This window comes from Oryctolagus cuniculus, chromosome 2 (genome assembly GCF_051225735.1).
Source record: "Oryctolagus cuniculus isolate XC-2025 breed Fujian yellow rabbit chromosome 2, ASM5122573v1, whole genome shotgun sequence".
Taxonomy (NCBI): Eukaryota; Metazoa; Chordata; class Mammalia; order Lagomorpha; family Leporidae; genus Oryctolagus; species Oryctolagus cuniculus.
This window is the reverse complement of record NC_142868.1, coordinates 177043305-177059589: the sequence shown is the minus strand read 5'-3', so window position 1 is coordinate 177059589 and position 16285 is coordinate 177043305. Positions and strand designations below refer to the sequence as shown.

General features: G+C 51.7%; 1 protein-coding gene and 1 long non-coding RNA gene across 4 annotated transcripts in view; one reads left to right on the top strand and one right to left on the bottom strand.

Annotated features, from left to right (window-relative positions):
- Window positions 1-2684: 2684 nt before the first annotated feature.
- The window catches only part of LOC100346950 (calpain-13), a 137717-nt gene continuing 124116 nt past the window's right edge, over window positions 2685-16285 (bottom strand). For 2 of the 3 annotated variants that reach the window (XR_016229505.1, XR_016229506.1), the window contains exon 13: window positions 14949-15007. Coding sequence is in view for 1 of the 3 variants with exons in the window: in XM_089326590.1 (XP_089182716.1) it covers window positions 5565-5591; window positions 6151-6206; window positions 7077-7205; window positions 9201-9276; window positions 10624-10692; window positions 11709-11767; window positions 11864-11921; window positions 14951-15007; window positions 15364-15400 (568 nt within the window). In the remaining 2 variants the exon portion in view is untranslated. Of the gene's footprint in view, window positions 3223-5533; window positions 5592-6150; window positions 6207-7076; window positions 7206-9200; window positions 9277-10623; window positions 10693-11708; window positions 11768-11863; window positions 11922-14948; window positions 15008-15363; window positions 15401-16285 lie in introns of those variants that run through there. The other variant, XM_089326590.1, reaches the window with a different exon arrangement.
- On the top strand, window positions 9214-14335 carry LOC149128156 (uncharacterized). The gene is made up of 3 exons (XR_016229507.1): window positions 9214-9306; window positions 9874-9962; window positions 14002-14335. It is a non-coding gene; the product is annotated as an uncharacterized LOC149128156 (long non-coding RNA).

Below are 16285 nucleotides of genomic sequence, written 5' to 3'. Positions count from 1 at the left end.
CTTTTCTTGCTCCATTCTCCTAATGTACTTGTATCACATTTTTGTTAAATCAATATTAATTTTTATTTTGTTACAATTATGTATGTACTGTTCGCTGAGTGAAGAAATAGTGTAAGATCACACTGCCTTTCTTTCATAATTCTTTGTTCTTCCACAGTTAAAAATTACCTCATTTTTTTGCCTGCATAGTCTTTCATTATCTTAATAATTTTTCCAACACTCTGCATCAGAATTTGAAAACCCTTATGAGCAGTATTTTTCCTATCATTAAGCAAACTGATAAATGATTGGTTCCATTTTCCCAGCTATCACCCCTCGGAACAGCCTGCTCCTCACATTCCTCTCCTGCCTCTACTGTTGGGCCATGACTTTCCTGGTTTCCAGCTGTTCCCTTCCTGATTTACGTCCTTAGAGTGTAAGTGTCATTCTCTCAGTTGATTACCCTTCTGTTCCATCACCAGCCCCAGAAGGCTGGACACCCTGGCCTCACCTGTAACCACCAGCTCTGTGTTTGCTAATGGGGTTGGGGGTTTTCACACTGCCAGTGGAAAATCCAGACTCCAGCCCTCAACCTGCACAGCAGTTTGACTCAAACTTCTGACAGTCTTGTCTGCCCCTTGGTGTCAGTCTTCAACCCAAATTTGACTCAAGAGTCTCAAAGAATTTCTCTGGTCCAAAGAGTGGGAGAGATGGATGTATTGGGACAGAGGCAGGTGCACTCTAGAAAAATCTACTGTTGGTGATCAGCAAGATCAAGGCCACTGTGGCCCACATTTTACCTTCATGTAGGTTAGAAGGTGGTCCTTTCCTCAAGAGACTTTATTTCTGTGTCGTGGGAAGTTGTTAAACCATGAATTCTGCTGGAGTAAGGTGCTCCACTGCTGCATGAACAGTACGTAACCGTGGTCGTGGATGACATCAGCCCACCTCTCAACAGTATGGAACTGGCAGTACATTAAACCTCTAGACTCTACTCAATACAGACCAGCACAGCTTCAAATGTCTGAGGAGCACATACCAATGCACTGAGTATTAGCATTTTAAAAATTATGATCTTGATGTTTTAACATCAGTATTGCCTTCAAAGTGGCAATGGTGCTTTGTTCAGGAAGCAATGGAATTCAATGGGAGGAGAGGATGGGTTGTTCAGCCTAGTTGCACCTACCCATTTCCCAAGCTACCAAGTCAGAGAGGAGAAGATGGGTTGAGGATGAGACCCAGAGAGAAGTCTTCTCACAATGGACGCATACCCCAACTTGCCCAGCGAGTCCAAGGGCTGGTCAAAGACCTTTCTTCCTAGTTTGTAGGGAATGACCCAGAAGCAAAGTAGACTAGTGATACGGTTCCAATAACCCCAGTAACACGACTCCCTTAGCTCCTAAGACAAGCCTTAGTTTGTTCCAGTGACATTTTCTTGGGCAAAGGACCAAAAATGAGGAGAGGGAATTCTTTGCATTGAGTGCTGGCCAACAGTGCAAGCCTCTCTGCTGGCTGAGAGGGATGGAAATCCTGGAAGAAAGTAGTCTGACTGTGAACCAGCAGAGCTTACATGTGCACCAAGCACAGCAAAGCAGGTCTCACAAATATGAGGCTGAACAGGTCAGATAGTGGTCTTCATCAGAGAACAGAGATTCTGACAGGTTACAGAGAGTAACAAGATAATCTTAGCCATCTGCTTCCCAGTACCCCAAGAGGGAAGAAAATAGAGAAACAGCTAAAATACTGGGGAGACTTGGGTATAAAATAATATTTGTAAAAGTTAGGATGAGAACAAAACAGAAGAAGATACAAAGCTGAATAAATAATTTAATTCAGTCATTTGGGAAATGTTTTATGGAATAATTTCTCTATGAAGGAACTTTGATTTTTTACTAAGGAGATATCAACAAGAAAGGGACTCATAAGCTCACAGTCTAGTCGGGGATACAGACATCAAACAGTAATTTGAAGTGTGTTAACTCTGCCAACTACAAATAGAAGAGAATGTCCTCAATCTGATAAATGCTATCTAGGAAAAACTCTCAGTTGACATCATACTTAGGATAATAAGGGCAGAGAAAGAGTAAAAGGAATTCAAATTGGAAAATATGAAATAAAATTATATCCATTTACATATGACATGAGTTTGTATATATGAAATTCTAAGGAATCCAGTACAATATTTGAACTAATCAATGAGCTTAGTAATGTTACAGTATATCAGATCAATAGACAAAAATCTATTTTATTTTTAAACACTAGCAATGAATAATCAGGAAATGAAATTAAGGAAATAATTCCATTTATAATAGCATAAAAATAATATAATCCTTGAGAGTAAATTCAAGAATGAAGTACAAGATTCTACACTGAAAATCAGAAACATTATCAAAAACTAGAGCTTTAAAAAAAAAAAAGTGGAGAAACATCCCATGTTCATGGATCAAAGGACTATCACGGTGTGAAGCCATCAATGTTTCCTAGGTTACTTTATAAATTTAATGTGATCTCTATCAAAATCTCAGCCCCGCCAACACAGTTTTTTGCAGTAAGTGACTAGTTGATCCTAAAAAATGATACATGTATGTGAATGCTTAGAACCCAGAAAGCCAAAATAAACTGGAAAAATAAAGGAATCTGAAAGTTACTAGAAAACCAGAGAAAACAATGCATGTGTACCAGAATAAGGACAGACAAAATCCTTACATTAGGACGCTTTTATTTTTTTAAACGAATGCCAAGGCAATACAATGGGGGAAAATAATTTTTTTCAACAAGTGGTGCTGTAACAGCTGATTATCTGAATGCAAAACCATGATGTCAGACCCCTGCTTTATACCATGAACAAAAGTCACCTCAAAATAAATCACAGACCTAGGGAGAAGAGCTAAACCATAAAACTTCTAGGAGAACAAAGGAGTAACTACTTGTGATTTGGGGTTATGCAATAATATCTTTTTAAAAATGAATCATCATAGTTTTTAATGTGGGGCAAGAAGAGTATATTAATGTTTACATGGTATGATTCAGAGCAGAGTAGGGTCAAGGACCCGAGGCTGGGCAAAGCATGGAAAACAGATGGAAATAAAGACAGACTTCTGTGGTGGGAGGGGAGCACGGCGGAGGGGCGCAGGTGCAGGCCAACGGGCAGGCAGGTGGGAGATGCTGCTCAATCTTGCGGTCCACACGGAAGACTCCAGATTTTTCATACCTAGCAATGGGGAGACATTGAAGGGTTTTAACCTGTGAAATGGAAAGATTGCATTTGGAGTTTTAAATTTACACCCTGGCTGCCAGAATTGATTTCAGGGCTATGAGGGGGTATAGGAAACTCAGACTGATAACCAGTGCAAATGTGAGTGGGGGGGAGGGGGGAGGAAGGGGGATGAGAGGGAAAGAAGGAGGGGGAAGGAGGTGGGGGAGAGGGGGGAGAGGGAGGGAGAGAGGGAGAGGGAGGGGGGGACCTGCTCTCTGACACCACAGGCAAGGGGGCCTGGTTATAGATGAAGGTGAGGAGGGGGGCCTGCTCTCTGACACCACAGGCAAGGGGGCCTGGTTATAGATGAAAGTGAGGAGGGGGGCCTGCTCTCTGACACCACAGGCAAGGGGGCCTGGTTATAGGTGAAGGTGAGGAGGGGGGACCTGCTCTCTGACACCACAGGCAAGGGGGCCTGGTTATAGGTGAAGGTGAGGAGGGGGGACCTGCTCTCTGACACCACGGGCAAGGGGGCCTGGTTATAGGGGAAGGTGAGCTTGCGGATGGGGAGGTGGAAGTTCCTCACCCCCCTGCTTCCAATTCTGCTGAGCGACCATGAGCCCAGAAGGAAAGCCTGTGCTTTAATAGGATAGAGCCAGAGCCTGGTGATTAAGGAGGGTACGGGGGGCAGCACTGGGAGGGAACCAAAACACCCATAGCTTGTATCTTCTACTTCCTCCTTATGCAGCCTTCAAAACAGAAAAGGTGGAAAAATTCATCAACAAGGGACTGGCCTCCCATATAGAGAAAGAGCTGATGAGAGAGAGTCCAGCCATTGCAAAAGTTCACACTTTCGGGACCTGTGTGCCAACTTAGCTTAAAGATATAATTGAGGAGTCATTCTTGATTCTACAAATCATGCAGATTTTAATAGGCACAAAAACTTGGAGGTGGTTAAATATCCTGTAGCAAAGAAAGACTAAAAGAGGAATCTAAGAAAACAGAATGGACTTGAATTAACCATGATCTCTGTGATGTTTACTAACAGGAAGCACCACGAATCTATCAGGAAGTGTCTACACTAAAATATTATCTCCTCATGGAGACGGTGTCTGTCTCCAGATTCCAAGCACATGACTGGGGGACCAGCACAGCGGCACAGCTTGCGACGCCCATGTATTACTTCGGGAGTGCTGGTGTGAGTCCTGGTGGCTCTGCTTCCAAATCCCGCTCCCTGAAAAAGTGCCTGGAAAAGCAGTGGATCATGGTCCAAGTGCTTGGGTCCCTGCCATCCGCGTGGAAGATGGAAAGGTGTGCCAGCTCAGCCTTGGCTGCTGTGGGCATTGGGGGAGTGAACCCACAGATGGACGATCTCTTTATCTCTCTGTCCCCCCATCCCTGTCACTCTAACAAATAGGTTAATGAATCTTAAAAAAAAAAATACATGCTTGGAAGGCCAATAAATGTTTAGAAATACATTCGCTTTTCAGAGGTTATAGATCGCAGGTCTGCTGTGTGGAGAGGGTACACATCACAGAGACACTGTTGCAGACATAAGGTCACCAGCAGGTCCCAAGTGATAACCAACAGGGACAACTGGGGAAGGAAGGCTTTTGGGGAGGCAGCAGACATCCTCAGTATCTGAAGGCCTGGCACATCTGGCCTGTGATTCTACGGTGGTCCTGAGGGTGGAGCTAGAGGCATGGGTAGAGTGTTCTCCGGAAGCAGGTGTTGTCCCACAAGGAACCTTCAACATCTGGAGATGTCCAACAGGGGAGAGCATGCACTACTGGGCTCCCCAGTCACAGAGGAGCCTAGAAGAGTCTGTTGGGGCTTCTACTACTGCAGGGGAGCAGTGTGGACTACGTAATTGTAGGGTGTATCCCAGGCAAACCAATGTGGAGAAAATGAGAGAGCGTGCTAATTCTTCAGTACACACATACAAGAGGTATGAACACAGACTACTACAGATGGATGTGGTCGGTCCACTGTACGGTGAGGCAGTGGTGGAGGTGGGACCAGACCTGGAGCTCCCCTCCACATGATCTGTCTCTACTGCTGCACACCGTTCTACCTGCACTGCCTCTCCTGCCTGGCCTGGCATGAGTGATGCCCCTTTGTCTTTGGAGCTTCAGGTAAGACTTCTAAACCCCCACTCATTACTTTCAGGCTGCTTCCTTCCATGAATGCCCCCTGGTCTTCACGACACAGACATTTGCAGCACTGGCCTTGAAATTCAAGAGCCCTGAGCAGCTGAGTGCTGGCTCACACAGATAAGGTTTCAGCCTTCCCAGTGAGGGAGGAGAAGGGCCATGGTCCCTAGGAGGAGGAGAGGATTCCAACACTACCATGTCTTACCTGGACCATGCGGTCTTCTCTCCTCCTCGCCTCAATTGTACATGACCAGGTTCAGCCACTGGGAAATAAGCATTGTCGTTACAACCAAGTCCTTCATCTTGTTAGCGTAGCCCAGAGTAGGGAATGCCACCCTCCTCCCTTGGGAGATCTCAGTATAGTCTCCTCACCCCTTTCTAGCTAATTTCAACCCAAGCAGGAGGTCTCAGCACCCCTGTCACATATATCTTCTGCTCCTCTCTGAGAAGCCAGGTACTGATAGGTACATTGGAGGTTGACCAGCTGGCCAGTTGGGAGGTTCTACAATTCAATGGGAGTCAGTTTAATGTACAGTGAGCTCTGTGGCCGTTCCTGAGTTTCCCCTTGGATTTATGACACCCACATAATCCTCTGCTTTATTAAGCTATTGGAAAAAAAATAAAATCACTCTGCCAAGATCCTCCAGCAGCCTGGCAGCTGGCAATATATAAAGGCAGTAATTGGAGGCCGGGGGCCAGCAGCCTGGCTGCTGCTCATGGATGATCCCTTATCCTCAGGGAGAAAACTACCCCAGGAGTCCGATCCACAGAGGTGGCCCCGGGGGCCTGCGGTCCATCCCTGGGGCTGGGGAGATAGCTCACCTCCATTTCTGTCAGGTACAGTCCTTTTCTATCCTTGGAGAGGTTACGGAAAGTCTCTAGGACAAAGCAGGAGAGGCGTCAGCTGAACGAGGAGGGAGTCGGGCAGGGCTCAGGTGGAGACTGTGGCCATGTGACCTTACGTGCAGCAGCCCTGCTCTGCAGCGCGCCGCTGGCTCCTGCCCTCTCCTCCCTCCTGTTCCCTCTGCACGTGGGGCAGCTGGGACTCTTCTCCTCCCCCCAGGGCTGCTCTGGCCCTTGCTGCTGCGTGACCACACCTTCAGCTCTGTGTATGCTGGCCCGAGTGCAGCGTGGGGAGCTCCCTTGTCCACTGAGGACTCGCTGAGAGCAAGGCTGGGGCCCAAGTGCCCACCCACAGCTTAGGTTTGCAGAGGCGCCTCCCAGCTGGGAGGGATCAGAAGAAAAAGGACTTGCAAGCACTTTGAGCCCCTCCCCCTTCTGCTCAGTCCCAACAGCTCCATGTTGAGCTGCACCATGGCCTGGGCTTCACAGCAGCTTTCATTTAACACAGGAGCTCAGGCTGCTCGAAGATGTCAACCCTCTGCCTCCACCATGGGGGTGAGCGCTGAGCCTGCGGAAGACCTGCCACCCCCACCTGGTCACTTGTGTGGGAGGTTCCTCAGCAGAGGCCAGAGCCTTCCCTGCCCAAGGAGAGAGCAAGTGAGGCTAGAAACACAACCCGCCAAGGGCACACAGGGAGCCACACCGACCTCTGAGAGAGGAAAGAGAGGCCCCGGCAAGAGGAAGGTGCCGGGGGCCCACGGGGACAGTCGCCAGGCTGGGAACGCCACTGCTGACACTGGACCAAGCCCACCCTCTCCTGAGGCCCTGTCCAGGGCTGGGATGGGGTGCCCTCCCCTGGCCCTCTGCTGTATTCTTTGGACACCCAGGGTGTCAGGGACACTTACTTGACATGGTTTCCAGGCGCATCAGAAAGCAGACCAGGCTGGGGAAGCTGATGCTGCCAGAGCTGTCACTGTACCGCAGAGTCATGAGATGCAGCAGCTCCCCGCTGATGGAGACCCCTGTGAGGAAGTCTGGGGCCCCAGGGTGAGCTGGTGAGTCGGGGGAGCCTTGGGGGTGGCCCTCTGCCTCGTGAGGTTTGGGTACCCAGCAGCCTCTCTCCCCTCTCCTGCTCAGTGTCTCTTCTCCCCGGTGGCTGCCAGGCCCCAGGGACACAGTTCTGGAGTCGGCCTGAGACCAGACTTAGGGCTTAGGGCTAAATTAAAGCACACGGCATGTCTGCTTCAAGGAGGAGAAGCTTCTAGGCCTGGGATGATGATAATAAAGCCAGAGGGTGCACAGGTGCTTCATAGTTCACCAAGAACTCCTCATCACGTCATCCCGCCTGATTGTCTGAAACCACCATGGCCCCCAGGTTAGCACTGGGAGACAGTCTCCATACTTCTCCCTCCAGTGATACCTGGCCGGGATGCGGGCTAGGAAGACAGGGCAGCTGGTGCCCATGTAAGCACCGACCCGCCCTCCAACCAACCCCTCTTCTGGGGACACAGCAGCCCTCAGAGCACTCAGATCATTCCCATGCTGTTTGCAAGTTGTCAGGGTGGTGGGGCTCGCTTCCAGCCCTGCCTCTGCCTGGCCTCCCCCTACCCCCAACCATGGCAGTCTCCAGGTCTGTATGAGGGAAGCTGCTGGGAGGGGTGGAAGAGGGCCCGGGAGGAGGGAGATTCAGTCCTGCGCTGCTCCGCCAGAGAAGGGCTGGGCCTCGGAGTGGAGCCAAGGCTCAGACGATGCTCCCTCTGGTGGGCAGGAGATCAGCACCTGGCTCACTCTGGCCCGGCTACCTCGCACTTCCAGAAGACTGGCCAGTGGTGGGGCCTGCAGCTCAGGTGACCCTGGAAGTCACACTACCCACCAGGGGATGAGCCTGCTGGAGGCAGGACTGGTCTTGCCAGCAGACTCAGAAAGACGTGAACTTGGATGCCTGTAGGCAGAGCACGCACACTCTCCCACTGGCCACCTTCAGAGGTCACCCCTCTTACGAGACCATGACCTGCCTGGCCCTGATGCCTTTTCAGCTCAACTTGAACTTCTCTTTTTCTCCTTTTTATTATTCTGGAGCCATTAGCGAGGTCTCTGCTACAGACTTTGCTCTGACTCTTCAGCGGTTCTCAACGTATGGTTCCCAGGACAGAGGCAGGAGCATCACCGGGGAGCTTGTTGGGAAAGCAGCTGCTCAGTCCCTCCAGGCTTGTGCCTCAGAAACGCTGCGCGAGGCTCAGCCACGTGTGTTTTAACAAGCCCTGCAGAGGATACCGCAGCACGCTCAGCTTCGAGCACAGTCTCCCCGGTTATGACAGATTGGAGGGCGGGTCGGTGCTTACGTGGGCACCAGCTGCCCTGTCCTCCTAGCCCACGTCCTGGCCAGGTGTCACCGGAGAGAGAATTATGGAGACTGTCTCCCAGTGCTAACCTGGGGGCCATGGTTTTACAGGTGGTGGTCCCTGCCCTGCCCAGGTTTCTGACAATCAGGCGGGATGACGTGATGAGGAGTTCTTGGTGAACTATGAAGCACCTGTGCACCCTCTGGCTTTATTGTCATCATCCCAGGCCTGGAAGCTTCCCCTCCTTGAAGCAGACAGATGCCATGTGGTTTAATTTAGCCTAAGCCCTCAGTGAAGAGAGGGAAGAGAGATCATAAACCTGCTTCTGGGTATTTAACCCCCATGGCCCAGGTCCTGAGATGTGAGCTTCTGCAAGGCCAGCTCCATTCATTCCTGGTAGGGTATCAATCACCCAGGGCTCTTTTCTCACGGTCAGAGCTGTACTGGGAGAAAGGTCGCTGGGGAAAGTGACTGGCTCATGAAGACTCGGGTGGGGCAGGAGGGGTGATGCCCAAGTCACAGAGGCCCACCGAGGCCGAGTGAACGGGGGAGGGGGAGAGTGACAGGATCACCTCTCTGACTTCCCAGAATGACTACGCCCGCCTTGCCTACAGCAGCTACCAGCGTGCACATCACACACGCCACCCCCATGCCCCCTGTCTCACAGCTGAAAGGGCCCCGTCTTACCTGTATTCTCTATGGCCTTCCACAGGTCTGAGCTCAGGAGAAATCCAGAGCTCTGTTGGAGTTTCTGGAAAACACACTAAAACGGAAAACGAAGCAAGAAGCTCATGTGAGCACCGAGAGGTGTCCAGCACTGGGGCAGTTCCCAGAAATCTCTCCATCCCCCCTAGGGGTGGGGGAGGCTGCTCACCAAGACTGGGGTGGAGCCAGCTCAGAGGCAGGCGGGGCAGCAGAGCAGCTGGCTGGGGAAGGCAGGAGTGGCTACACCTGGCCATGCCCGGGACTGCAGCTCCTCGGCTCCCCAGCTGCTCCCCAATCCACTCCCCCTCTCCAACCCTGACATGGCCCCTGACACCAAGGGCAATTTGCTAACTTCGAGGGAGGTGTGGGGCTCTCTGAAAAGTTCACACGGTGTCACGATAAACAGCAGACTTTATAACAAAACTGCGCTGATGGAAACCCCAGCTCCACTGCCCACAGCTGTGCAGCCTTGGGCACACTGCAGCCCTTTCGAGACCCCAGTTTCCTAATCAGAAGCACAGGGCAAATGACGATGCCTACTTTGGTCCTTATCGCAAGGATTATACACTTGCATGGGTATACAAATTACAGGGAAAAATTCCTAGATGCTAACATTTTCTTTCTGTCTGGTAAGATTATATTTTCTGTTTCACAGGTATTTTTGCCCATCCATTTGTCTTCCGCTTTCCGTGATGAACAGGCAGTGCTTTTATCATGAGATGAATTCTTTGTTTGCACAGCACAGTAAGATGACACCTGTGGCTTAGCCTGATTGTGGGGGGGAGTGAGGGATGGTGACCCTAACAGGACAGGTGTGTGTGTGTGTGTGTGTGTGTGTGTGTTTTGAGGCTGGACTCTTGCGGTGGGGGAGGGTGGGACCTGCCAGGTTCATAGTCGGGGGAGAGCGGGGAAGGGTGGGCAGAGGGCAAGGGCAGCACAGGCCGTCTTGCAGACACCAGCTGAAGGGCAGGGTAGATCAGGTTAAATGGGGCTTTGCCTGGGCCCAGAAGTGAGGCCCAAGCCAGAGGGTGGCAGATGCTACTTCAGTGAACTTGGACCTCGTCCCGAGAAGTATGGGCCCTCTAGCAGCGGGGCTGGAGGGAATGGGATGGGGATGCCATAGAGGATCATGGGATACATGAGGAAGGCACAGCTGACCGGCAGGCCCAGACAGAGTCCCCAGTGACCTGGCTCTCCCCCATCATCCTGCCAATTCATCGGGCAGTGCCTGCGCCCTCTCCTGCTGCCAGCATACCTCCTCAAACAAAATGGGAGCTCTCTGCGAGGGCAGGGGCGAGAGTCCCTCTGTTAGCACCACTTAATCCCAGTGCAGGTCTGTGACCCCAGAAAACGTTTGCTGAACTGGAAGGAACAAGACTGTCAGTCATGGAGAACCTGCTCGCACCTGGTAGTGGACAAGGCGCCGCCACAGTCTCGCAAACTCCTCTTGGTCGAGTCGCCCGTTCACTTTCAGCTGATGGGGAGTTAAGGGTTAACCGGTCCAGCGTGCAAAGAGCAGAGGGGCCTCTGGTACTGCCAAGGAGGCTGAAGCCCAAGCATTCCATCCATCAGCAATAACCCCCTGCGTGTGGCATCACCAGGGCATGGCCCCATGCCAGCGAGCTCCCTCTGATTCTGGGAGCAAATGGGTTAGACAGGTTTTCTAGAGAAAGATTAACAGCTGGAGGGAAAAGGAAGCCTTGAGAAAGGGAAGCCAACGTCGCTGGCATCTGGGGAAGACAGGAGCCCAGGAGACGGCCTTCACCGGTCGGGGTGGGGTCCCCGGCCAGGGAGCATGGGGGTTGTCACTCCGGAAGCTGCAGTGAGAGGTGTGTGCAGGGAACACTCTCCAGGGTAAAGCCAGCCCTGGCCACCCCGTAAGATGGGTTCAACGACAATCGATGAAGAGCTCTGAGAAACAGGAAGGGAGGCTGGCAAAGACCCATTTGCTTTGCTTGGGTCCGGCCCCAGGTTTTTGGCTGCCCAGGCCAGGAGACTGCTGTGTGTCTCCGAGCACTCCCACCACAACCAGCGGAGACAGGGCCTGATTTATCATTATATCTAGAAGCCTCTTGTTCTACAGTGGCCGCCCTTGTGTTGCCAATCAAGCCTTGTTAACAGTGTGCTAGCTGGGTGATCTGTCTCTCCCAGGAGACAGCACACAGGCCAGCAGGGTGTGGAGAGAGCCATGTGCAGAGCCCGTCTCTCCTGCCTGGGAGACGGGGAGGGCAGGGGCAGAACAGCTCATTGGAGAGCACAGCTTGGGACCAGAGTCAGTAGCCTGGACCTTGGTGCTTGGTCCTGCCGCTTGTAGCCACTTCCTGCACCTGCCAATGCAGTGTATTAGCATAAATGGGTGCAGGGGCTGTGGTTGGTCCAGAGGGTTAAGGAGCTAGCAGAGAATCCACAAAACCCCAGCTCCTGGGTGAGCCCTAATTGGGCCCCTGGGGAAGCTCTTAGAATGCATAGGCTCTGAATGGCAAAGGATACATCCATCAGAGCCACAATGCTGCGGCACTCATCCAAGGAGAATGTGTCCCCCGCAGGTCCTGGAGAGAGAACAGGAAGGCTGGAAATGCTGGTCTGAGGGGGCAGGGGGACGGTGGGGTCAGGCTGGGAGCAGAAGGTCCTTGGGATGACCATACCTGACAGGAGCTCCTGGTTGAGAAGGCTCTGCAGCCTGGTAGCGTCCATGTCTATCCCCTGGTGCAATCAAGAGAGGACAATGGGCATCAGCACAGCTGGGACCCAGCAGGCACACCTGCCTGACAGTAGAGCACTCTCTAAACACTCACTTCCCACCCACCTCGGGCCCGGCAGGCTTTGTTTCAAAACCTTCCCCTGAACACCTGTGGTGCTGGCCACCCCCAACATTTGGCACCTTGCTTTTCTCTCTCCATTCACCCCTGGACTGCAAGCAGTGGGTGCTTCCTCCTCGCTGTCCCAGGTGCTGGGAGCCCCTCTGGATAAGGGCTGTTGTGTGCTTCCCCTCTGCCTCCAGAAACACACTGAGAACATACAACTACGGTGTGTACCTCGGTGGGCACGGAGTGAAAAATACCAGACCTCTAGGCTGTGGGAGGCGGCTGCACCTGAGCACATTACTGGTCTTCCCAGCAGCTGAAGCAAAGAGGGAGCTGGCATGGTTTTCCTTGGATTAAACTCAGGAAGCAACTGAGGCTGCGGGAGAGAGAAACCTCTCCTGGCCTGAGCTCTGCAGGAGTTAGCTGCACTCGAATTTTTGTTGGGGGCTGTGAACAGCTCGATGGGCAGCGTCTTCAATGATGTTCTAGAGGCAAGGTTGTGCTACATCCTCCTGTGGCCCTTTCTCACCTCCTGGCAAGAGCTGAGAGGAGGATGTGACACTGTCACCTGGGGAAGCCTTTGCCTAGGGAGCTGGCATTGGTGGTCTTGTAGAGTGGGTGAGGGAGGGTAAGGTGCCTCCTGGGAGTTTTCATGAGAGCCAGCACCTCAAAGGCGACAGACGCACTGTCCCTTCCCACTCTTAGGGTTGCCCTCGCCACTTCCAACTGGACTCAAAGCAGCCCCATCATCTTTCCTTTGGGGGGCCTTCAGCTCTAAGCCAGATCCCTCAGGATCACTCTGACCTGGACCCTACACGTAGTAACCAACCACAGTATTGGAGGAAATGAGGGGTGATGAGTTGAAATGGAGATAGAGAATGGAGATGATAGCTGCTTGAATAATTCCCAAAGAACTGCACGTTTGCCTGTACCACCAAAATGTATGACACCCAAGAGCCAGTGCTTGGGTATTCCCAAAGCTTAACGTTGTGGCACAGGAGGTTAAGCTGCAGCTTGCAAGGTTGGCATCCCATGTTGAAGTGCCAGTAGTCATCCTAGCTGCTCCTTTTCTGATCCAGCTCCCTGCTCATGTGCCTGGGAAAGCAGCAGCAGATGTTTAGGCCCCTGACACCCACGGGGAGACCCAGGCTTCACTGTAGCCATCTGGGGCATTAACCAGCAAATGGAAGTCATTCTCTTCCTCTCTCCCCCCACCTCTTCTCTCCTCTTCCCCTGTCAAATAAATAAGTAAATCTTTTAACAAGTGCTTGGCATAGTACTCTCAGTGTCCTTAGTGCTTTGCAATTAAATGATGGGTAGAAGAAAGGACCTAGCCTGTCCAAGAATCCCAGTGTGTGCTTCCTTGCCCACAGGCAGAACCTGATTGGAGTGTTACACCACACTATGGCTAATAGAAGAAGTAGGAGGAGTGGTAAGAACACACTGTAGTATTAGTTCATAAGTTAAACTCATATAAGAGATTAGGGGAGAGGACATTGTGAATGCATGGATGAATATTTTTGCTTTAACCTTGCTGTGGAGGACACAGCCTCTGAGGATAGCCTACAGGTTATGCAGAATGAAGCCAAGTAGGACCAGTTCAAGACCGTCCCCACCATGGGCTAAAAAGGAGGGCTGGCATCTACTTCCAGGTGTGTCCCTTGGCACAGTGCTGCACCTGCATCTTCTCATTCCTACAAAGGCCCCACGGGGGCTCCCAGTCACCATCTGTGAGGAGGTGTTTGGCTACTGGGTAGAAGAGCTGTGATTAGGGAATCTTTACCATGTCATCACATGACAAATGGTAGCTTATTTTAGAGGTGCAGGTGCATGGACCACGTGTGAGAATTTCCCACCTGCCCTGAAGGAAACAAGGACTCAGGCATTCTAATGAGGCCCTGCTGACTGTCGCTGGGAAGCTAACCTTGGCTTGGGCACCCGCTCTGGGAGAGCCAATCTGTCTTAATTCAATTCCACAGAAATGATTGAGCACCTCTTCTGGCAAAGGACAGTGTTCGGAGTTGGGGACAAGCAAAGCATATGATGTCATCTCTGCCTTCCAAAGCTCATGGGCTGGAGACAGTCATCCTGTCTTGCCTTGCTGTGCATCAAAGTGCCTGAGTCCATGCCTGGACTCCATCTTTCAAAATAGGTCTGGATCCCAGGGGTCCAAAGTTATTGTACTTTGCACTGGCCCCTTCTATGTCTGGTCACACTTTTCATTTCTCCTTTTGCCTCCTTGCTGGGGCCAGGCTGCCTCCAGGTTACCACTACCCATTTAGCACTGGGAATGAAAATGCATTCTTGTCCTTGGCCTCTGGCTGCACCAAGGTAGCAGGTGCACGTGGTCATCTGTATCGCTTTCCACTTCCCATGCCAACATGATTAACGACGGTAAAGGCCCATCATGCAGAGCCCTTGGCACCTGCTTTTAACCTGACAAGTCAGGGAGTTCTTTATAACAGTTTATTAAACCATTAGGCAAATCCCGTGTGCACATAGGTGGCTTGGCAGGAAGCATGCCATTGGTGCTCTCTGCAGCTGGCCAGCACCGAGGAAGAGCGATGCCAGGTTGGTATAGAGGTGGCCAAGTGGGAGAAGGAAGGATTTCAAGGGACAGCGCCAGCTGCTTGTTTAAAGATTCAAAAGGCAACACACTTCATATATACCTCCTATAATTATCCCCTCCCTTCCCAAGCTCTAAGTTCCATATGGATGCCATCCCAATGAGGACGCCACTTCTCTACGGAGCTTGGCAGTTAGAGACGTTCTGGAGCCAATCCAGGGAGAGAGAGGGGCTTATAGAATGATCTGTCACCTTGCTTTTCCTCCCTGAATTCTGATGAGGGCCTGGGAGAAGTCTTCCTTCCTCAGCTCCCTCCCTCCCTCCCCAATCCTCCAAAAGGCCCTCAGCACTAGACACTGTACCTGCTGAGTGTATCTGTGGAAAACAACTTCTGGGGAGGCATCCTCTGGTAGACTTTCCTGGACCAAAGGGAAAACAGTCAACATTAAGCTTGTGGGGAAAGAGGCCACCAACAAGGACACAACCACTCTACCTAGATCAGAGATAGAGGTCAGACAAGTGGAGAACCCCTTAGGGGCATGAAAAATCAATGGAAGGTTGTAGAAGGAAGGCTATTGTGTCCAGCCTGGCCCTGGGGGCCTGGTCTCCTCCCCTAACCCCTCTCCTGTCTAGTCTCTTCCCCTTCAAGCCCTCTTTTGCCCATTATGGTGTCTCTGTTTTCACGGTCACGGGTAAGGCAGTGAAGGAGACAGGATCTCCTGGAGATGGGATGTGGGCAGTGACACTCACTAGCCAAACTTTGCTGCACACCTACCTTCAGTGCCTTGAGGTTGAAATCACTGCCGAACTTCCTGGAAAAACAGGGGAATATGTGATGGAAATGGCCAGCTCACTATCCAAAGGACACCTGCCTATGGAGAGCAGCCAAGGACACTAGGTATCTCTGCCAAGGACTTGAGTGGAGTCTTTAGCACTGCTGGCTGGGACGTGGACCGCTATGGCAGTTCACAGGCAGTCAAGCACTGTGGCCTTGTGTGCAGCCTTGGGAGTGACTGTGGTCTGGTCTTCCAGTCACTGGTGAATGGTGTCTTTCACAACCAGATACACTCGGCACAGTAACCTCCAATGCCACCAGGGCAGAGAAGCTGTGTCTTACGTTCCACCACCAACTGGCAGTGTGCTGCCTGCAGGCCTCACCCATGCTATTATAATGCCCAGCATGGCCGTGGTGGTGTCTTCCTCAGCCCCAGGAGGGGACGAGGTGCCCAGCAGAGCGAGTTCTTCTCGATCCCACTTTTGACACAATGACTTTGCATTCAGGACCCTTCATGACTGGGGTCATCCATCTTTAAAGCCCACCTTTCAGTGTCTCCCTGATATGTCTCCCTGAAATACCCCCAACTCTAGACAACTTGACACACGTGCCACAAACCACTGTCCCATACGCGTGGCTGCCACCACTCAACTCTTCAAAAAGCCCCATGCTCACCCCCTTCCATCCTGTTTGGGCTTTTTCTTACACCTGCGTGGCCCTCCCCTTTAAGCCATTAACTTTCACTGTCCTGTGGGGAGTAGTTCAAGTGCTGTTTCATCCAAGGAGCAGTGTTCTCCCCCTCTCGCTGGAAGCAGTCCCCTCCAATCTGCTGCCTCTGCAGGAAGTATTGCATCCAGTAGCAGCGCCCCCTACTGGTGGTGGGGTCATTCGTTCCTAGGCCTTGTCACCCCCCTTTACAGTG